General features: G+C 43.4%; 1 protein-coding gene and 1 pseudogene across 3 annotated transcripts in view; one reads left to right on the top strand and one right to left on the bottom strand.

Moving 5' to 3' along the window:
- Positions 1-24,063, bottom strand: part of PTPRT (protein tyrosine phosphatase receptor type T) — an 800,956-nt gene that overhangs the window by 612,467 nt on the left and 164,426 nt on the right. For all 3 annotated transcript variants that reach the window (XM_042930943.1, XM_042930944.1, XM_042930945.1), the window contains exon 6: positions 125-418. In XM_042930943.1, coding sequence (XP_042786877.1) covers positions 125-418 — 294 coding nt within the window. The remainder of the gene's footprint in view (positions 1-124; positions 419-24,063) is intronic.
- LOC122215527 lies at positions 17,520-18,296 on the top strand (annotated as a pseudogene).

Here is a 24,063-nt window from a genome sequence, read left to right as displayed (position 1 = left end):
TCCACAACAGGAAGCACAGTCACATCAAAGAAGTCTAGGAATGACTGTCGCAGAATGCCAATAGAAGGATCACTCAGGGCAACTGCCCGACCTCTCGAAGCAGAGTCAAGAAGGAAGCTCTTACCTGCACACTTGGTTCTGGTGGTGAGCGGAGGCCCTGGTGGTCCCGTGCCTCCCTCCCCCGGTCGTGTGAGCAGCACCCGGATCTCATACTCCACATCAGGGTCCAGATGCCATAGCTTATAGTTGGGAGAGTCAACTATGTGGGTCTCGGCCCAGGTGCCCGTGGTGGTGCGGTACTCCACCTCCTTCAGGATGATGGGGCCATCCCCGATGATAGAGTTGGCATTCGGTTTGATCCACAGGTATGTGGCCCCTACGGCCAGCAGCTCTGGGGGGGCGATGGGTGTGGGAGGCTCTGGAAGACAAGCAATCAGCAAAGGATGTCAGACCCGAATGGTTTACGGAGAAGAATCCAAGCATATAAGGACAAGAACAGAATTCCAGAGTGAGCCACTTACAGGAGCCCAAATCCCTTTCATGACTCCATTCACATCCTACCTTAATTTCTATGATTTTTTTTAATGTAAATACCTGAATTGGTATTTCTTCTACCACACGACCATATCTCCATTTAAATAAAGAAAGAAGGTAATTGTGAATAAATGGTTTTTCTGGAACACAGCAAAGCTGCCTGGGTTAATATTCTGTTTTCCGTCCTCAAATGAGAACATGCCCTTACTGAAGTGGAATTTGGTTCAAAACCCAGGAGAGTCTGAGGTTTGTAACCATTTCTTTCATAGCAACACATGGATTCCTAGTGGAAGTTCTCCCCCAAATAGTGCTATGAGCCAAAGTAGCAAAAAGATGATGGCAAAGGAAAAATTCAGCTTCTTTTTAACTCTAGCAGGTTTCCTCCAGTAAGGAGGATGTCACAGGCACAGTGTCCTCTGTAGGAATCAAGGGTCAAGGGAAAAGTCAATGCAGAGTTATCTTGCATCCTGTATGGGTTGTTCCTCTTCCACTAAGTTCTATTTCTTCGGTTAAATAAACTATAATTTCAACAAGCACTTATGGTAGGTCTTTCTGGCAATTCTTAGCCCATTGGCGTAGCTGCTGAAATTAACATTAACTTTGTATTTCTTATTTACCAAGAAATATCACATGCACTACTTTGTGCAAATCTTGGGACACAATCACCTCCATTTTGATGGATTAAAAACAAACAAACAAAGAATCCAAGTGACTGGGTCACCTAACCAAGATCATGAAGCAGGTAAGGTAGGATGGAACCCACTCTCTATGCCTTCCCAGACCAGCTATTCCTTTGGAAAGCTGTTTGCTTATAGACACCCATTTTCTAGAACTCAAACTGGTTATGTTTGTTATTTTTATTTGGAGCAAAAAAATAGCAGTGGCAAAGCAATAAAGAAAATAACAATAGGGGCGCCTGGGTGGCTCAGTCGGTTAAGCATCCAACCTCAGCTCAGGTCATATCTCACGGTTCGTGGGTTCGGGCTCTGTGTAGACAGCTCAGAGCCTGGAGCCTGTTTCGGATTCTGTCTCTCTCTCTCTCTGCCCCTGCCCCACTCATGCTCTGTCTCTGTCTCTCAAAAACAAACAAACACTGAAAAAAATGTAAAAAAAAGTAACAATAAAGAGAAAATAAGTCCCCTTATCTACCACTCAATATAACAGCCATTTTTATTTCTCCATGTTCCATTACAATTTCTGTTCATATTTTTAATCCTTGTTCATACAGCTACAGTAACATAAAGACCCAATGTTTTTCTTCCCTCACTTCTTAGATTCTAAAGACTTTGCTGACAACATGGATCTTGCCATCACAGTCTTTAATAGCTACAGAACAATCTATCAGGCAATCACACTAACTAATCTCCAATTCTTGGGCACGTGAGTTGTGCCAAGTTTTGCTACAGTAAATAATGCTGCAATGAACATCTTTGTGCAAATGACTCCAATTTTTCTGGTCTCATATTTTCTTGGAACCAATTGCCAGAAATGGGATCTGTCAATGGATATGAACAAATTAATGATTCTTGGAGTAGAATTAGGAAGTGAAGAGTCAGTGGGTGGGGGAGCGTCTGGGAGTGGAGTATAATGCAGATGTGATCAAAACTTTTGGAGGGCCTCTGGGCTATTCAGGTGAGTAAGGCAGGTACAGGTTTCCATCTGGAACTCAGGTGAGAGCTTCGGGATAGATCAGACTCATTCAGTGTTTGCTTTCTAATTAATCACCTACCCACAAAGATTCTCCAGAGACAGAATAATTGCTATGAAACAGAGGTGGACAATATTTTCTCAGTGTGATTTGAAGCAAATCTTAAGGGACAACTTCAGATTGCCTCTATTATAGCCTGCCATTTGGTCAGAGAAGGAAATTAAGCAGATTAGTCAAGCTAGATGCTTTTCTTTACAAAGCCATGAAGGTTATTACTCAAGGCCTTGTTATCTCAAAGGTGTTTGCAAATTGATTTTTTGATAATTTGTTCCAGGTAGAGAAGTTAAGTTGGCAGGCAGATAATTTCTGAGCTCATCCTTTGTGTATTTTAAATATATAGACCTTTTGATCATCATTGTCAACTCTCCAGAGTCCCCATCAGTCTACAGTGGGGCCCCAAGGGCGCTATTTTGTAGCTCTGTGATAACTCTGCTCAACTCCTTAATATAATTATTCACAGACTGGCCCTGGACAGAATTAAGAGCAGCAGACTTCAATACTTTGGGGCTTGGGCCAATCGACTTTCCTCCATGGTCTTTGCTCTGTTTCAGGCATTAGCAGTAAATTGCTGACCACCAGAAAGAAAATAAAGTATCAATCTTTCCAAATGTTTAGTCTCTTTTCACTTATTTCTGGTGGTAGGTACAATATAGTAACAAACTTTCCCTCGAGTAAATAGATGTCTCCATCTCAAATGACTTACTAGTACACATGTCCCTCTGCAGACTAGCCAATACAATTATCTCTCCCTCTGTCCCCTTGAAGTACATCACAGTGCTTCCTGTACCTGGTTCTAAAACAGCCATCAGATTATTATTTTATTTCCTCTTTTGTTAGTAATCCAATTATAATTGGGGTTCTTTTTAAAAATTTAAATGGAAGTTAGTTAACATATAGTGTAGTAATGGTTTCAGGAGTAGAATTTAGTGATTCATCACTTACATATAAAACCCAGTGCTCATCCCAACAAGTGCCCTCCTTAACGTCCATCACCCATTTAGCCCACCCCCCACCCACCTCCCCTCCAGCAATCCTCAGTTTGTTCTCTGTATTTAAGAGTCTCTTATATTCATGTTTTGCTTCTTAAATTCCACATATGAGTGAAGTCCTATGTTATCTATCCTTCTCTGACTTATTTCACTTAGCATAATACACTCTAGTTCCATCCATGTTGTTGCAAATGGCAAGATTTCATTCTTTTGACCACTGAGTAATATTCCACTGTGTGTGTGTGTGTGTGTGTGTGTGTGTGTGTGTGTGTGTGTGTACACACCACATCTTCTTTATCCATTCATCAGTCAGTATACATTTGGGCTCTTTCCACACTTTGGCTATTGTCGATGGTGCTGCTATAAACATTGGGGTGCATGTGCCCCTTTGAATCAGCATTTTTGTATTCTTTGGATAAATAACTAGTAGTAGGATTGCAGGGTCATAGGGTAGTTCTACTTTTAATTTTTTGAGGAACCTCCATACTGTTTTCCAGAGTGGCTGCACCAGTTTGCATTCCCACCAACAGTACAAAAATGTTCCCCTTTCTCTGCATCCTCACCAACATCTGTTGTTGCCTGTGTTGTTAATTTTAGTCATTCTGACAGGTGTGAGGTGGTATCTCATTGTGGTTGTGATTTGTATTTCCCTGATGATGAGTGATGGTGAGTAATCTTTTCATGTCTGTTGGCCATCTGGATATCTTCTTTGGAAAAGTGTCTGTTGGTGTCTTCTGCCCATTTCTTCACTGGATTATTTTTCAGTGTTGAGTTTGATTAGTTCTTTATAGACTTTGGATTCTTTATAAGTCACATGTATGAGTGGTTCAAAGAGAAGTAGGGATATGAGACACACTATTTTTTTTGTAAGCACCTCTCTTTTTTTAAATGAACAGAAATATCAGGTTTATCAGTTCTCTCTGAGACGAACTGCTCAAGTACACAATGCAAGAAATATGAGGCCATCTAATCCAACAACTGGAGTCATCAGAAAGGGAACCAAGGCCAGAGAGGGTCTGTTTACTAGAAGGTGGGGGCAGAACATTAGAACTTTGGGCCCTAGCAGAATTCCTGCTCCTCCCTTTTTCTTCTCGTACTTCAGATGTTTAAGCAATTAACCAGAAGGATCTTTCAAGGGAGTCTATGCAAGTAGTTTTTAACTTTTGAGGATACATAGGCCCTTGCAAAGATCTGGTGAGAAATTTCAGACTCTTTTCCCAGGAAAATGCACATATACCCACCATTTCAGGAATTCATGAACACTTCTGAAGCCTATACATGAACCCCTGAAGAGGCTATGCTGAGAATAAAGGAAAAGCACAGAGATCCTGCTTATGCACCACATGCCCATAATACTTTACACTTCTTTGAGACCCTGAAGCCACCCTTTGTTGCAGGGGCTAAAGCCAGGAATACAATCAGTAAGGAAATGGAACTTGGTGTAAACTTCACAGATCTAGTGCTTCTAGGCTCCCAGCATCCCAAACATCTGGGTGAAAATAAACATTCTAAGATTTCCATGGGATAATGTGAAGTAAATGTCTAAGTCCCTCATGGCCATGACCCACCTAACACATTAATAGATTCAACATTTGGGCTAAAATATTTTATGAAGACATGACCTTACCCATGAGATGCTATATCCTAACTAGAAATCTACGAAGGCTGCCTTAGTAGTTTGTGTTGCTATAACAAAATACCAAAGGCTGGGTGGCTTAAACAATAGGCCTTTATTTCTTAGAGCTCTGGAGGCTACGAAGACCAAGGTCAAGGTGCCAGATAACTCAGTTCCTGGTGAGAACCCCTCTTCTTGGTTTGCAGATTATCTCCTTGTTATGCCCTTCCATGGTGGAGTGAGAGGGACAGGGAGAGGGAGAGGGAGAGGAGCTGGTCTCTTCCTCCTCTTACAAAGGCACAAATCCCATAATGGGAGCTCTACCTACATGACTTCATCTAAACCTAATCACCTCCCAAAGGCCTCCACCTTCCTAATACCATCACATCAGGGGTTAGGGCTTCAACATGTGAATTTGGAAAGGGCAGGGGGCACACAATCATGCATTATATAACAGAGGCTTTGTTTTCAAATGCATCCTTCTCTTCTCAAGGTCATGGTCTTGAGATGAACAACCTTACAGAACTCTCTGTGAAAGAAACCCCAACCAGTATGTACTCTCTGCTTCTCATGTGCCAGACAGAGTGCTGGGTATGGGGACTTTAGCGGTAGAGAGAAATGCAGGCTCTCTGGACCCATGGAACGAGAGCATAAGGCAGTCAATTAAAGCAGCAATGCCAATAAAGTGGAAGGGAAAGGTCATGATGGGGGTGGTAGAGACAGTTAATGAGGTCTACGAAGGGACCTAACCTGGTGCAGAGGGAAGCTCTTGCAGAGACAAAGCTCACAACCCTTGGGCCTTAAATTCATGTTATATTTGCAAGCAAAGAGAGAATGTCTTAGGGGTCCTGTCGATCTGAGTTGTTTGGGAAGATACCATACAGGCTCAGAGTGGTAAGCAATTAAAACTAGGTGCTCAGAACACTCTTAATCCACTCATCCTACAAACACTGAACACCTGCTATCGGTCACATGCTGTTCGGAGCGCTGAGGATTCAGTGGTAAACACAACAGACACAATCCTGGCTGCCAGAAGCTCAAATTCTAGCTTTCCTTCGAGGACTGCCAGAAAGAGAAGTAATAAGAAGGTAATTCAGAAGCTGAGGAGGAGGAAACTGGAGGAGCCCAGGTGCGTGCTTCTGGATCAACCAAATGATGTGCATCCGTACAGCAGAATACCGTACAGCAAGGAAAAAGGAACTACTGACACACAGCATGAGTGAATCCCAAAATTATGTTAGGCAAAAGGAGGAGAAAAGAAGAACGCATAACGATTCCATTTATATGAAAAGTTCAAGGAGAGGCAACATTGACCTATGGTGATAAACAAATTACATACCTGTGGGAGCAGGTACTCACTGGGATAAGGCATAAAAGAACTTTCTGGAGTGTTGAAATGCACTGCAGACTGATTTGGGTAATTAAATAATAAGAATAGTGTTCCCTCTGGTTGAGGTGACTGCCTGGAAGGGAACTTGAGAAAACTTTCTAAGGTAATAAAAATTTCTGTATCTTGACTAGGGTTGTATAACTCATCAAACTGCACTTCCAGTATTGTGCTATATGTCAATGATGTGTTTTTAAAAAGTTTAAGGAAAATAAAGAAACAAAAATATGGCTTGCCTGTGGCCCAGCAGGTGGGAAGAATGCCACTAAATTTTACCGAGAGATGAACCCCAGAATACCTGGAGGAAGGAGCCTCTAATCACATATCGTTTATCTGCAAATAATTCTATCAACATCATCAGATGCTTGAATTCCTATTATTTTTCAGGACACACCAGTTCTCATCCATGAGGCTTTCACATATGAAACCATGAACCCCATCTACTTGATCCTGAACCATCAACTGTATAGCTAGGAATAAGTTTTTCACATTTGGTGACACTCTCTGCTGACAAAGTCTGGAACCAAATCCAGAGGGACAAAGTCTGGCCTTCTGGGAGCTGAATTTGGAGACTGAACTGGCCCCTTCCAACCAGGCATCAAAGCACTTCAAGGACAAGACTCTGTGAGCCACCCACATGTAAGTCCTGGGCAGCAACTGCCCTGGACCTGCCAAGGCTCTCCTTCAGCATGTAGGTGGTGAGGTGACCCCTTAATATAATTCTGCCTTGTCCTCAGGCAGCAATCTCTAGACCAATTCTATCTTTCTTTTTCCCACTGTGAGCACTTGTAACAATTTGGCTCCCCAGAAATTCCTACAGACAGCAAAAGTACTTCAAATAGCTAGAGAGCAAGCTTTGTACGTATGCATTGTCTGCTCCAGACAGAAATCAAACCTTTGGAGAAAACCTGAATGTTGCTAGGACGTAAAGTGACCCTCGACACATTTAAGGTGGATATAACCTGGCCTCTGATGCTTTCCACCACCCGCTGCCCCCTATCTGATCACCTAACTGCATCACTATTGACTGACCCATGAAGAGTCTGCAAGAATGCCCCCACCCCATTCTACCCACCAACATACACACATACCCTCATACTACTTTATTATTCCCACCTCCACACTTTTGCACATGCCAGTTTTCCCGATTAGAACATCTTTCCTTTTACTTTTAATCAAACCGGGCTCATTTTTCTTTTTAATTCTGCTTCATAACTACTCAGCTGTACGACCACAGGGCACATAATGGATGCTCAAAGCATCATGCTTGTTAGATATTCTACTGACTGGCACGCAACACTGTTTCATACAATAATGAATTAAGGATCAAAAAGAAAAAGGGAGACTAGCTGGAGATCAGGGTCCAAATCCTTCTTTGACCTGCCTTTCCACTAACCAGCTCTGTGACCCTGGACAGACCACTCAATCTTTGAGACTCTCAATGTTTTCATCTTTAGAATGAAAGATGGTTCTACAGTTCTAATTAGAAAAGTATCTAAAGTCTCCACCAGGAACTGTAGGGATTCTATGTGCATATGTTCACTGACTCTAACCTGTGTCTTGTCAACCAGAGACCCCACCTCCTCCTTCCATGGCATGGACTCATGAGGTCCCTGAGCAGAAGACACAAGTAGACATAGCACTAATTTACCAAAACATGCCTACCAGAATTAGTCTCTGTGCCCTAGCCTAACATACAGTCAATAATTTTTGATGTCTTATGCAAAAGAAAACATTTTATAAGTTTCCCCTAAATAAGAGTTTGGAGTTGCCATGAAGAGATAAAAAAGAACAAGAAGGAGAATATCACAGAAAATAGTGGATGGACATTCACACTAAGGATTGGAAGTGTCTGGGGAGAAGACATCAAATATGTGGAACAGAACAATAATCAAAGACATACCTAAAGAAAATTTCTTTGAAATAAATGGAGCACTGAGTTTACAGAGTATAAAGAACATAGTGGGCTCCTGGCAAAATCAATGATGAGACTCAAAATTAAGCACAAACTGATAATACGTTGAAATACAAGACTAAAGAAAAGTTCCCCCAAGCATCTAGAGACACACAGATCTCCATCAAAACAAAAAAGACTAAACAATTGGTTCTCAGACCTCAGCATTTCAATTCGAGATACTGTGATGTAATGGTGAAACTGGTGAAAATAGTAGTAATAATCCCAAATGACTGCAGTGGCAACTAATATGTAACTACAAAATTTTATGCACCTGTCACTGTTTCTTACTGACTTAGAATAACTCACAATCTTCATAGTGACTCTATGGGTAGATACTAGTATGATTCACTTTTTACTTAAGAGAAGAAAGAGATGCAGATTAACTTTCCCAATGTCCAACACCTAGTCATTCAAGAAGCCAGGACTGGGGCCCACGCAGCCTTAGGATGAGGGCAGAGGGAGAGGTCCCCAACCATAACATAATACACGCACACGGGTTTTAAGAGGATGTTTCATGACCCAAGAATTTTAGAGCCAGCTACGTTGTGGTACAGTTGCACAGCCAACAGAAAGACACTCTCAGACTCTTCCTAAAAAATGCAAGAAATACAATGTCTGCTTGCCCTTCCTAAGAGAAAAGATCACTTGAAGAAAGGCCTCAGTCCACCTTGGGATGAATCAAAATCCTAACTTTAGGATGGGGGAATTCAGATACTAACAGGATTTATCTTTTGGACACATGGAATTTCTCTGAAATAGTCTCTCGCTCTTCCCCCTTCTCCAGGTGACTCACCTTCCCTTGTCCTTCAAGAGAGCTCTCCTCTGGGATGCCTTCCTGGATCTCACCTCAAAGTTGTGTTCTCTGTGTTCTGTGGTTGTGTTAGCCCAGGGTCCCAAGAAACAAAGCTTGAGACAAGGATTCTGTGCAAGTCATTGATTGGAGGAGTTTTTAGGAGGCATGGTATGGGAAAGGTCAGGAAGCCAAACATGGATGTAGTTTGGAGCTCTGGAGCATTAAGTGCACAACCTCACTTGTCCCTCACTGAGGCAAGGGCATCAGCCATTTGCACCGTTGTGTCATTAACCAGATACAGGTTGCTCTGGGGGTGCAGGCACTGCACGTCAGCCAAGCAGCTCCTGTGTGGCTGAGAACAGTTACCCTGCAAAGGGTGCAGTCATTTCCTAGGACTTCTATAACTACGTACCACAAAATGGGTGGCTTAAACCAACAGAAATTTATGCTCTCATAGTTCTAGAAGTGAGACGACTGAAATCAAGGTGCCAGCAGGGACATGCTCCCTCTGAAGCCTCCAGGGCAGAATGCTTCCCTGCCTCTTCTACCTTCTGGTGTTTGCTAGCAGTCCTCAATCTTCCTTGGATTATAGATGTGTCAGTCTAATTTCCGTCTGTGTCTTCACATGGCCTTCTTCTCCATGTGTCTGTGTCTCTACGTCCAGATTTCCCTTTTCTGATGGACTCCAATCTTACTGGATGAGCACCCACTCTACTCTAGTATGACCTCATTTTAACTTAATAAATTACATCTGAAAAGACCCTCCTTATTTCCAAATGTGGACACGTTCTGAGGCTCTAGGAAAAACATGAATTTGGGGGGAACAATCAATATTAAATCCAGTACAAGGGGCAACTGTGAGGCTTTAGCTGCACCCATGGCCACTAGGGGAAGGGTGCACCGTCCTGGGGATCGGGCACCAACAGCATCCTCTGGAATTGACACGGTCCTCAGTGCCCCTGGGCACAAATTCATCACAAAATTTGTACAGCACACACAGACTATTCGCTGATGGATCTGTCTCAAGGACACAGGCCAAGCCATTTTCGCCTATGTCCCCAGATCCTATCACAGCACCTGCTCTATGGTGGGCTTGATCCTGGAGTCACAATACTCCAGCAGTTTTACCTCCCCAGCATGGAAGGCCATCCATGAACATTTACTCTTCCCTTTTCTGGCAAAAGTACTGCTAGTTCTTAGGATTCTAGGCAATTCTTTTTTCTATGGCTCAGCTACCTTTTAGCCAAATGCAGCTGATTCTGGTGGCACCCAGACAAAGTTCTCTTGACTTATCTAGAGGTCACGTGTGGTTTTGGTGGATAATACCACCATGAGCTGATGACTTCCTACCTCCAGCACCTGCATTTCCCTGGCTGGTAGCTTTCTACAGCTGCCAGAGTTTGATGGCCCCACTGTAGGGTAGACTGGGCATGCCAGGGTGTTATCACTCCCAGGTACAACTCTTTCCCAATGAGGAATATGAGGAGGTGGATAAACACCCCAGTTTCTTTGATCCTTGGTGGAACAATGGGCCTGCTCTACTCAGTCTTTTTTTTTTTTTTGATGTTTGTTTATTTTTGGGAGGTGGGGGGGGGGGTCAGAGAAAGAAGGAGAGAGAGAGAGAGAGAGAGAGAGAGAGAGAGAGAGAGAGAGAGAGAGAGAGAGAGAGAGAGAGAGAGAGAGAGAGAGAATATGAATGAATCCCAAGCAGGCTCGGTACTCACAGCAGCAACCCCGATGTGGGGCTTGAACTCATGAACTGTGAGACCGTGACCTGAGCCAAAGTCAGATGCTCAACTGACTGAGCCACCCAGGTGCCCCTTTTCAGTCTTTTAAGGGATCACTAGTGGGAATGAGCATCAAATACCTCCCAGAACTACCAGCTCATTCATGCATCCTTTAGGGGAAGCCTTCCTTCCTTTCCTGCCTCACTTACTCTCCTCCTCTACCAGTGTTCTCTTCCATTTCCAAATAAACTACTTGCAAAATGCTGTTGCAGGGTCTGGTTTTGGAGAAATCCAAAGTAAGGCATTATGAAAACCAGGCCAAGTTACTTCTCTGTGACTCAGTTTCCTCATCTGTAAAATGGGGGTGATAACAACACCTCCCTCATGTGGATTGCCATGAGGGTAACATCAGGTATTCTAATCAGTAGTCTTAAACAGTCCCAGCACATTGCAAGTGCACTTAGTTGACACTAAGTTGGGAGGAAACTTAGTTGGTACCCTCATTTTGTGGCCCCCATAGAAAGACACAAAGATTCTATTAAATGCATTCCCTTTCTTGTGTCAGGATGAAGAGGGGCTCAGTAATGTCAGAATGTACTCCTGCCAACATTTCCACAAGCAAGTACATTTAAGAGCTTGGCCTCGGTCTACTTAACACAGTCATGTTGCAACCAGTGAAGTCATTTAAAAATGCATAATTCAATACCGACTTAGCACCAGGCGAGATTTCATGATCTGTAACACTCTGTCTGCGCCCTGCTCCTCTTTTTCCCCCAGCATACTGATATTTTTGAGATTACTCTTTGCTGGGCCACTTCCCAAAATTAAGAACAGAGTAATCATTCCAGAAGAGCCTTTCTTTCCTTGACTGCTAATCAAGAGTCTATCTCCTCGAGGGAGGAGCCTAGGAGAGCCTAGATTCTAAACCTTCAGAATTAGAGGCCATGTCACAGAAGCATTTTGTCATAGAACAGCACAGGTCCATGATCCGGCATCATTTGACTCTCTGCCCCACCCTTTCCCAGCAGTCTGGCTATGGAGAATTGAGTGGAAGAAACTTGGGCCTTAGCCAGTTTGGGTCTCTGAGTTCCAGAGACATCCAAGTCAGTAACACCTGCGGGATGCAGAGAGCTATTATTATTCCATGGGACAAGGGACAAATGCTCTCTCAGTACCATGTGCCAGCTCTACCCCAGGATTTACACATATGAACTCATTTATTCCTCCTATCACACTCTGAGGCAAGTACTATCATAGTATCCATTTTACAGATGAGGAAACCAAAGGTATGTGCCAGTTACTTACCCCCAGACCTTTGGCTTCAAGGCCACCCTATTGTAACTGGCTCTGCAATTCTGGGGCAGGGATTCTACAAACTGCATTTTGGATTCCCTTGCCAGCTTTGGCTCAGCGCTCCCAGTGGGAGGCTGTATGTGGAGACCAGGAAGGTGGAAGAGGGAAGAAGATGCTCTGCAATCTCCCATCTGCCCCCACAGATGCAGTACCGTCTGTGGCCTCCCTCCTCGGAGGACCAAGCATTCCCCAGTGGGGCCCTTGCTCCATACTCCTATTCCCGTGTGTTACCATGGCCCCGGGTGTGACAGATGCTTCCTGCAATTCCTGGCCACCTTAGTGTCCCAACATTTGCTCTGGCAATCTCCCAACATGTGTGTGATTCCCTTCAATAAAACTGTCTGTCTGAAATACCTACCATGGTTTGGGGTTTCCCTCCCGGATCCTCACTGACAGAGGAAGACATTATAATTATCTCCACTCTGCATGTGAGGACACAAAGGCACAGAGGTTGAGCAAGCTGCCCAAAGTCCTGCAGCTGGGATAGCGCTGGGATACCTGGGATGGCCCGCTCGGGTCTGGGGGTTTAACACTTGCACTGAACTGCCCCACTGTTCTCCACACCCAGGGCAGCTGGAGAGTGGGGCGGGCAGATGAGAGCCAGGGGGAGAGTGAGGTGGGCAGATAAGAGCCAGGGAGATAAGGCTTTTTCTGTGTTCAGTGAACAAGTACTGAGGGCTGGTTCTATGTTCTGAAGACAGTGAGTCAAAGCAACTGTCTCTACCCTGGAGGAATCTAAGAGACTAGGGAGGGAAAGAGATGTAGGAATCAATACACTGCAGAATCAAGTGAAAAAGGCTGGACAGCGGCAGGCTAGGGTCTTGATGACACAGAGAGGAGTGTGGTACACAGCATAGTGGTCCTCAGAAGATGTCCATGTCCAGGGCGGGGGGGGAGGGTGGTGGGCTGGGTGGCTCAGTCGGTTAAGCATCTGACTCTTGGTTTCAGCTCAAGGCATGATCTCATGGTTTGTGAGTTCGAGCCCCACATAGGGCTCTGCACTGACAGCACAGAGCCTGCCTGAGATTCTCTCTCTCTCCCTCTCTCTCTGCCCCTCCTCTGCCCTGTCTCTCAAAATAAATAAACTTAAAAAATTAAAAAAACAAATTAAAAATAAAGATGTCCACGTCCTGCTCCCCAGAATTTTACAGGGCAAAAACATCTTCAAAGATGTGATGATGTTAAGGATCCTGAGCAGGGAGAGTATCCTGGAATATCAAGGCGGGCCCAATGTAATCAGAAGGCTCCTTATAGGTGAAAGAGGAAGGCAGAAGAATCAGAGTCAGAGAGGGGTGGAAAGATGCTGAACAGGTAGTTTTGAACACGGAGGAATGGGCCACTAGCGAGGAATGCCAAGTAGCCACTACAAACTGTAAAAAGCAAGGCAACAGTCTCTCCCCTGGAGCCCAAAGAAATGCAGCCCTGCTGACCCATTTGACTTCTGAGCTCCATATTTGTAAGATAATGAATTTTCATGTTTTATGCCATTGAGTGTGTGGTAATTAGTTACAGTGGCCCTAGGGAAGTACTGGGAGGAGGGAATCAGATGAAGGAAATGAGGGAACACTTCCTGGAGACATCAGATCATGAAGTCATGAAAGAAGAAGAGAGACTAATCGGCACCTGGGAGGGAAGAGCCTTCACTGAGATGAGGAGAGACTGGGTTGTTGAAGAATAGCATCACCTGCTGAAACATAGATAGGGGGGGGGGGGGGGGGGGAATGGCAAAAAGGCAACTGGAGAAGTCAACATGGACCAGATAAGCAAGGGTCTTCCTGAGGATCCTGGGCCTCATCCTGAGGCTTTGTAAACAGGGATGTGACACGGGCACCTGTTCTTTCAGGACAACTCCTCAGTGCAGGGTGAAGAATGGGTCTGAAGGAGAGACATGAGAGTCAGGGGACATCATGTCGATCGCTGAGAGAGAAATGATAGATGTCTAGGCCTAGGTAATGGTCATGAGGCTGGAGAGGCAGAGGACTAGACACAGATTTAGGTGATTGGCCAGGACTTGGTCACTGATTGGATTGAAAAAGGCAGCAAGGGGGATGGGACCAGTATTAGCACAAGACTAGGATTCACCAGGTCAGGTGAGTCCTGGCACATGCATGCCTGTGGAGCCACAGTCGTGCTCTGACCTCCATAATGTCTGCCTGGTCCACACTAGTGCCATCTACCTCAGGCTCCCTGCCCGGCATCCCAGAGCGCTACATGGCTTCTGTGTACAAGGCCCAATATTCTGGACTCCATCCCTTTGCATTTTTGTATTCATTTTCACTTACAATGGGCAGTGAGACAGACAGAGTTTGGCTTATAACCTCTCTCTTAATTTTACAACTTTGGGCAAGTTAATTAATTCCCCCTCAACCTCAGTTTCTTCATGTGTAAAACCAGGGTAACAGATATATCACTGGGTCCTTGAGAATACCAAATGCAAATCTCTGAAACATGACAGGCCCCGAATAAATGTGAGTTATTCCCCTCTCTCTCCCATCCCTTATGGCCTCCCACCTTGTCTTTCTCCCCATCCCACAGCCCCCTCCATTATAAGGCCATTCCACCATTTCTCAAGCCTCCTGCCATCTCCACTCTGAGCATCTGAGCAGCACTGGGGCATCTGGGGCTCATGTAGCACATGCGATGAAATCAATTTCAGCTTTATGCATGAGGGAGCTGCTAATCTCCCACTGGGACAGGCAACCCACACTCAACAAGCACCAGGGGGAAAACATGGCAGCCGTCTTAACAGAACACGTCTGAGAAAAGCTGGAGTAAAGGGAAAGGAGGTGATAGGGAGGGAGGGAAGAAATACGCAAATCAGGGCAACCTGAGTCCAGGCAGCTCCATCAGTTGCTATGCTACCAGCCACAGTGAGAGAGCAAAGGAAGGGAGCTGGGGCTTTAGAGATATTGTTATTTTGCAAATTTCTCCCCTCCGAACATCCCTGTGTGCAGGGTGGGAAGGGGGAGATGCCCAATTCCTCTCTAAGCTGCCCAAATGACCAAAGTGACCCAAATGGCTAAAGTAACTACAAACATTCACTGCTCTCAAGGAAAAGGCATCCAGATGGATTAAAAGAAGAGACTTACCCACAACTGCCTGCTCAGCATGTGGGGGGAGTTGAAGAGGTGAATGCCCCCCTTTATGGAAAGGAACTGAAAAAGTGGCTTCATCCAACCCACCACCCCCGGCCCTCATAGGGCTACTTCTATGTTCTGCCATATCCAGTGCAAAGACAGAGTTAGCATTAGCAGGCCTAAACAGCAGCCCTTTGAGAAAGGACTCTGGAGCAACAGAACATGGCAAGGTCTCATTAGACCACGGGCCACTATCACCATCCCTAGAAGCCACAATCCTGACTCAGGCAGGCAGACACTGGGCTCTGATAACAGAATTGGTGGCTTCATGTTGAGACCCATCATAGGCCACTACAGGTGGGTATTTTTGTGTTAGGGAGAGAATATGCACAGAGAGAAAGAGGGCAAATTTATTGGTTATCACATTTCAGGCACTATTCTAGATATTTCGAACATCTTAATCATGTATTTCTTAAGCACAGACAAGAGGGAACCCCAAGAAATACAGAGCAACCTCTGAGGGGATCTACAAAGTGACAGTTTTTAGATAGAATGCCTTCCTGGGACAAAATTCAACTTGAAGACAGAACGTAAAATAAGCTTGAATTTTTACATGCATAAATGGTTCCACAGGAATACCACCTTTACACAAAGTCTTTCACAGAATACTTCCAAACTCATTTTATGAGCCTATGATAACAGTCACACCAAGACCTTACAAGGATATCACAAGAAAAGAAACTTTCAGTCCAATCTCTCATAAACAGAGATAAGAATCCTATACATTATATTAGCAAACGAAATCCAGTGATACATAAAATGAGTAATAGATCATGACCACACTGTGTTTATTCCAAGACTACAAGATCAGTTTAGTATTAGAAAATTAATCAGTATAACTCATCGTATTAACAGACTAAAAGATAAAAATCAAGTAAGAATCTCAAGAGATGCCAAGGAAGCATCTGATGAAAGTCAGCATCTATCCACGATAAAACTCTTAGCGAACTAAGAACAGTGGGCAAGTGCTTTAATCTGATAACAAGTATCAAAACATAGTAAACATCACAATCAACAGTAAAATACTGAATGCTTTCCCCCTGATTTCCCCCATTTTACTGGATGTTCAAGCTACTGCAATGGGGCAAGAAAAAGACATAAGAGATACAAGGATTGGAAAGGAAGTAATAAAGCTTTCATTATTCATAGACTATGTGATTGTGTATGGAGAAAATCCCAAAGAATCTCAAATTATGATGAAAATCAAAAGCGAGTTTAACATACTTTCATATATTAAAGTCAATATCGTATGCTAAGTTTCAATCAACAAAAAGGAAAGAGCTTTAAATCATTTGTACAATATGCATAAGCCTTTCTAACCCTGCTTCTACTTCTGCCCTTTTCAGATCTATTCTCCACCCTGTAGCCCAACTTATCTTCCTAAGGTAACAACTACATTCCATTATGTGGCCTCAAACACCATGAGTGAAGTGGCCCGTCTGTCTGTTCAGCCTCGTCTGCTGCCACTGCCCCTCTCGCTGCACAGGCTCGAGACACGTACATCTGTTTTCAAATATGCCTAATGAGTTGTGATCCTTTCTACCTCAGGGCCTTTGCCCACACTGTCTCCTCTTCCCTGTGCTTCACCTAGTTCACTCTCCATAGCCCAGCTCAAACTTACTTCCTCCCTGACTTCCCCCATGCTCTCAGACATGCTTTTGGTTTTATTTGTGAGGCTGTTCTTCCTGGTCTTCTCCACTAGAATGAAAACACCACAAGGGCAGAGACCACTTCTAGATTTCTACCTATTCACAGCAACTGCCTTGATCCTTAGCACACAATAAATGCTTCCTAAGTATGCGCTGAATCAATGAGTCAACACAAAAGTTGAGGCAATCTATTTTGTTTTGTTTCACTAAAGCTTGGAGTGCAGAATATTTTGAGAGTAGAGAGGGGCTTTAAGAATTGGTAGTTTGATATTATCAGGAAATCCAGCAGTGTAAGAGGTCTTGAACAGAGCACTCTACCTCAGAAGAAAGGCTGCTGATCCTTGCCCAGAAAGGCCCTACTGGTTCGGGCTGAGAACTCAGCTTATCACTTTGAACATAAGTGTTAATTCTTTTTAATTAAAACTATTTTGAGATAATTATAGATTTCCACAAGTTCTAAGAAATAATAGATCCTATGTATCTTTTGCTCCACTTCCCCAATGATAACTTTGTGCAAAACTATCATGCAAGAGTGAGGACCATGTTGCTTCCGAATATCCTAATCCCAGGTACACCAGCGGTTGGAAAAACCCGTGCCAGACAAAGAACTTGCATCCAGATCAGGACTGAAATACATTAATGTGGGTGATTTAGCTCAAGAAGTCTTATCATGGAGTCTGGCAAGATGGCTTTTCCCAAGAGGATGCCAAAGGATGCACAGATGATGGTACAAATCCTGAAGGATGTGGGGATTACAGACTAGGAGCCAAGAGTTAGAAATCAGACATTGGAGTATGCCTTCTGTTAGGTGACCACAATTCTAGACAATGTAAAATTATATTCAAGCCATGCTAAGAAAGCTACTGTTGATGCAGATAATGCGCTATTGGCAATGCTGTGTAATGCTGATCAGGCTTTTACCTCTATCCTCCCCCAAGAGATGTTTTATTAGATATTGCAAGGCAAAGAAATCAAACTCCTTTGCCATTAATCAAGCCACAGCAAGGCCCTAGGTTACCATCTGACATATTCTGCTTGACTGTTGCAAACTAAAGACTTAATTAAGTGTTTACAAAAAAAAAAAAAAAAAAAAAAAAAAGGCATCTCCTTCTGTGGGAATAATAGCAATCCAAGTACTCCCACACATGGCACACCAGCCCCACAAACCACGTCTGTGTCAAATAAAGTAGGGACTCCAATGTCCCTCACAGGGCAAAGGTCTACTGCACATACACCCACTTCACAGCCCCCAACTGTAAAAGCATCAATTCCTGCAATGTCCATGATTCACAATGTTCTGATTAATCAATCCATAATTAATTGGGTCCAAAAACATGCTTATAACCACTAACATGGAGGCCATCACAGAATGCTGCCAAGGAATCATCAAATGCATTGAAAAGAAAATGAGAATGGGGATGACGACTATGACTATGACAATTTGTAATCTAGCCTTGATGCTTGTACCATGTGCACTTGGTCTTGAATCCATTGTACCAATATTAAATATGCATGCTGGGTGTTTTCATGTTGTGTTATAGAAGACCTAAATGATATTTAATAAATACAGTTATCCTTTCTGATTGAGATGTTGGATTTTCTTTAATAGGATTTTTCATCAGCCTTTAGTGTAAAACAAAATTGTCATTCATCAAAAGAAAAAAAAATCTATCATTCAATATCACAACCAGGATGCTGACACTGGTAAAATGAAGATGGCACGTTTCCACCACCACAGGGATCCCTCATGTTGGTCTTTATGACCACACCCACCATCAATGAAGGAGTGGTCTGGGCTCTGCATCCTCACTAAAATTTGGTGCTACCATTTTGTTTTAGCCATTCTGGTATGTTGTGATAGATCATTGTGGTTTTGATTTGCACTCCCCTAATGGTTACTGATACTGAACATCTTTTCATGTGCTTATCTGCTGTCTGTATATCTTCTTCAGTGAAACGTCTGCTCATTAACTTTCACCTATTTTCTAATTGAACTGTTGGTTGCTGTTTGGTTTTCTTGTTGTTGCTGTTCTGCTGTTGAGTTCTAAGAACTCTTTGTATATTCTAGACACTAGTCTTTTGTCACGTATGTGGTTTGCAGATATTTTCTCCCACTCTGTAGCTTGTCTTTTCATTCTCTTCACACAGGCTTTCGCAGATCAAAAGTTTTAATTTTGACCAGGTTCAATTTATCCATTTTCCCAGTTGTAAGTCACACCTCCTGTGTCAAATCCGTGTTAATATTTTACTTTTTACTCTACTCAAATTCATCAGTACTCACAAATCAGTTCAGGTTGCTGACAAAATTGTGTTCCATCAAACATTCAGTTGGCAAACACATAACTATATTTGGTTCTATTTCCTGCCATAGAGCATTTTTCAGTAACACAGAAATACTGAAAAAATGTGTTTTGTTTTGCAAGTTTTAGTGGCACTCTTCATTTATTTTTTAGAAGCATAATACTTTTAAAATTATGTTTTCAATCAGGATGATGGATAGTTGCCTAAAAATGGGAAACAGGAAGCATATGCTCAAAACTATTAAAAAGATGTAAGACAGTGAAATTCAGAGCCTACAACCTGAGAGGCATGTATCCAGCATGGCGCTGTCCTTCAGAATCCCTTTATTGGACTTGACAGAGAAGAAGATGGTAGCATTACCTCAAATTCAATCAGTGATTCATTATTAAGCAGCTGTCAATCTGGGAAGTATAAGATATACTTAGACACTTAATATGCTACTTTTATTATTGTAGAGCTACAAAGAGCTAAACCTCAGTATTTCCTGTGCCAGAAAAATCCTGGACAGTATCTGCAAATGCCCATCACTTTTTGGTGATGTTTGGAGACCCTAATTGCTGTGGACAGTCTCTAAAATGGCCCCCAATGATTTACTCTTCTGGTATCTACATTCTTGTTTAACCCTGACCCTTTGAAATGGGGCTAGACCTCTTGTTCACGTCTAACAAATGGAGGATAGCAAAAGTGATGGGACGCTGTTACTTCCGAGATTAGGTTACAAAAAGACTACCACCTTCCTTGCCCTCTCCCTCTCCCTCTCTCCCTGTCCATCTCTCCACTCTTTCTCCCCTTCTCTCTTGCCCTTCCCTCCCTCTCCTCCCCTCTCTCCCCTTCCCCTCTCTATTTCCTTTCTCTCCCCCCTCCCTCCCCCTCCCTCCCCTTTCCTCCCTCTCCTTCCTCCTTTCTCCCTTTCTTCCTCCCCACCCCCTCAACCTTATTGAGTTGTTTTCCGGAGAGCCACACATTCCCAAAGAAATGAAATCTTCAGCCAACAGCTAATGAGGCTCTGAGGCCAACAGCCATGTGAGTGATCTTTTAAGAAGATCTTCTCAAGGCTGCCCAACAGCCAAGTGAATAAGTGAACTTGGGAGATCTTCCCTCAGACTAGACTTAGGATGACTGCAGCCTGTGAGAGCCCCCAAGCCAGAATCACCCAATCAAACTGCACCATGATCCCCTAGCCCATGCCTGCGAGACAATAAATCCTTGCTGGTTTAAGCCACTACACTTTGGAGTAGTATGTGACTAATCCAGCATAGATAAACAATTAAAGATTTGGACGAAGAATTTTTTGTGACTAAAAAGGGAAACATCTTGGCAACAAGTTAATATAAAGAGGCACAATCAAATGCACACACACCATGCTTCAAGCTTCCTTTAAGATCAGTTTCAGAATCACCTTTGAAATTAAAGCATACAAACCAGGCAGAAGACTGGGGAAGACTTGGCTGAATCTACTTTAGATAAAAATAAAAGGACAGCCTACTTTTACTAAAGAATGCCCTCAAAGGAGACATTTTAATGCACTTCAAGGCGTGTTTGAACATTTGGTAAGCCCAGTGCTTTTTACTTTGCAATGGTAAGCAAACAAGGGCATTAACATATGGCCACTTTGTATATTTATTCCATGTATTATATGATAGTGATATCTATGAAGGCATTAATTTTTAATTACTTGAAAAAAGATACCTGGTAAAGAAACTGTCCACAAGATAGGGATGGATATTTGCATAGATGGGACTCAGTGTAACACAGCTCCAACTGCAGGGCAGGACAGAGGGGTCTACACCAAGGTATCATAAATTCAAATGTTCTAGCACATACAGAACCATTTACTAATAAAACCTAGCCTTAAACTCTGCCTCTTTATTTCTCAATGTAGTGATATAAAATGAAAGAAAATGTTTTAAACTCACCTTTGTACTCATACATGCAATAAAATGAGAAGTGAATTTGAAAGCTTGCCCTGCTACAAAGATATACCTTGGCCTGTTCAGTGGGGCACATTGATGGTCCCAGTGAAATTACTATCATTTTTCATTGAAGAAAAACACATATAATAACAAAGCTTTAAAAAAAGTCTTGCCTAAAACCTCTTCTAGATCTTAATCAGGAAAGCAATCTGATTAAAATCACATACACTAAAGGACAAACAGGTTTAATGTAGCAATCCTCCCAAGGTATTAACATTTTTTTAAAAAAGAATTGATCTCAAAGGGCATCATTCCTATGGAACACTTCACAGCTTGGAGGCCTTTATGTCCTCTTAAAATTGGCCCATGAATTTCCTCTCGTAGTTTTGATTCCCCTCAAGGAAAGGAAACGTAACTGTATATGTTCCTGACTGGAAATCCCAATGAGGTTTCCCAACAGTTAAGATGTACTCAAGATTGACCCCAAACCACAGAGGTTCTGCCCAGAAAGCTGATGTGGGAATATTTGGGGGTCTCACAGTCAATTCAAAAGCTACAGGAAACCAGTTCCTTTGCAGACAAGAAGCATGAAATGAGCCGCTCTAAGAAACAGGAAGACCACTGTTAAAACTCTGCAGGGCTTGAAGCTCTGGGGAGCCCTTTGAGAGGGCTAGGCTGAACTCATACCTGAATGTCAAACAGCCTGGGTTCTGCCATGCCCATTTCCTCCATAGCACCAAGTACCATTCTTTAAAAATGACCTTTTGTGATTGCACCCATGGCTCGCCCACAGCTGTGTATTCGAACCATGTGGACAACTTCTAAAGCTCCTGATGTCCAATTCCCAACCTTTACCAATCAAATCAGAATCTCTGGGGTGAGACTTAGGCATCGGCATTTTTTTTAACACCTCAAGCTTTTCCAATGTGCAGCCAGGTTTGAGAACCATTGGCTACATCATTCATTTTGTTCACCACAATACCTTCCTTAACAATCATAATATGCAGAACATCTGAATGATTCCTCAACCACCCTACCCTTTAGTTAGTAATGTATGTGTATCTATGTCTCCAATCCTAGCCTTGGAGGTAGCAGTAAATAAACACATGAATGAATGAATGAATGAATGAATGAATGAATGAATGAATGGGCGGGTGAGTAAGTGGCCTTCCTCACCTGTCTCTTCCTGGCTTGGGACACAGGGAGGAGTTCTAATGCTTACAGAGAGCCCTGCATAGAATAAGCCAACAACTGACTCACAATTATGTAGTGGTAATGCACATAATCCAAGCAATGAAAGGGAGTGACGGTGGAAAAAGCCAGTATCACGAGGTTTTCTTGGAAAACTACCTAAAGAGCAATAAAAAGCACCACCCCAAGGGACCAAGACATCACCTCTTCCTCTATGCCCCCACAAAAAACTTGTGTACTGAGACACCCCATGTATTTACACAGAAACATATATGATTATTCACAGTCATCACGCACTTGCTCAAAGAGTTGCATCCTTCAAGGCCCTGCCGACACTTCACTTGCTTTGGAAATCCTCCCTGACACGTTCCAAAGTGCAGTACATGCTAGTGATATGCGTGCGATTAAATCAGGTGCACACCAGTGGGCACTGATCCATAAATTAGTTTAACAGGCGAAGATGTACTTTAGCTTGTGTTAGAAACCTAACAGACTTCCTTTCTCTATAGTAATATAGAGACTACCATGCTATGAATTCTCATTTGAAAGATCGAGGAAAGTGTCTCGTTTTTAAAAGCAAAAGTGTTAAGTAAGAGAATAGGTAAGGAAAAAACAGTGTGAAGGGGGCTCAGAATAGACTGATGTGTGGAAAACACTGCCAGAGGCCTATGCAGCCCACCATTGCCCACACTACCCACTGCTTATGTCCGTGTCTTTCTTCCCTACAACCGTGTCACTGCAAGGCAGGGACATGGCCACTCATGCTTCCACAACCTTCACTGTGTCAAAAATGGTGCCTCAAACAGGAATTCTGAATAGAAACCATTTTTCTTTTATTGTGTTACCAGCCCCATTTAGGTTAAAGGCAACAGACTAAGGAGTGAGCTCATGAAACAATTCAGGTCATTGCTAGAAATAGAAAATTGCTATTACCCTCAGGAGCAGCCCTAAATAGAGGAGGTGTCATGTCACCCTTCCCCCCACTCCCCAGCACCCCGCCTGGGCGTGCCCCGATCCTTCTCCCTGGCAACAGCAGCAGCAACATCTAGGCCCCGACTCCTTTCCACCAGCTTGGCCAGTGGGTAACCGGATCTGGGAAGGCACTTGAGTCACAAGAGATTGGAGAGATTTCTGGACATAGTGCTCAATCCTCTCAACTAGCATTTGGGGTTCTTCAGAGAATTAACTCTGACAAAACAAACCAGAAACCTCACTTCAATGTGACTACTAGCTTGAGAAGCCTTCGGCAATCACCTTGCCCTTCTGGCTCAGACTTCACGTGGTCCCCTACCCATCCCTCCCATCTGGCTTCAGCCTCCATTGAGAAGCCTGGGGCCCCCCTCAAAGAGGTTTTGTGGTATAAAAGGATCTGACACAGCTTAGGAAATAGGCAGACGTGGAGCATCTCATCTACACAGAGGATATTTTCTCAGTTAAAAAAAAAAAAATGTGTTCTCACTTAAGAATGCTAATGGCCCATGCACAGAAATAAAATCCCTGACCTACTTTGAAGCTGAACTTATTAAACAAGCCGACCTTATTACTCAGAAGAGACTGTAAAACAGTAGAATAAAGTCCAAATGGAATTTCTAGCATCCTTCATCGACAGGAGTGGCCAAGAAAAGCACAAAAGAGAACCAGAGCCCTGGGCTGGGCATCGGGAGCCAGGGTTCATGCCCAGCTCTCTCATGGAGTCTTGCTGTGTGACCTTGAAGATACCACTCTCCCTCTCTGGGCCTTAGGACTCTCATCTAGGGACTGGAAGAGGTTCTCTCTGAGGCCACTTTCATCTGTGATAACTGGGGATTC

The sequence above is a fragment of the Panthera leo genome, chromosome A3 (genome assembly GCF_018350215.1).
Source record: "Panthera leo isolate Ple1 chromosome A3, P.leo_Ple1_pat1.1, whole genome shotgun sequence".
Classification (NCBI taxonomy): Eukaryota; Metazoa; Chordata; class Mammalia; order Carnivora; family Felidae; genus Panthera; species Panthera leo.
The sequence above is the reverse complement of the archived record's forward strand: the minus strand, read 5'-3'. Positions and strand labels throughout refer to the sequence as shown.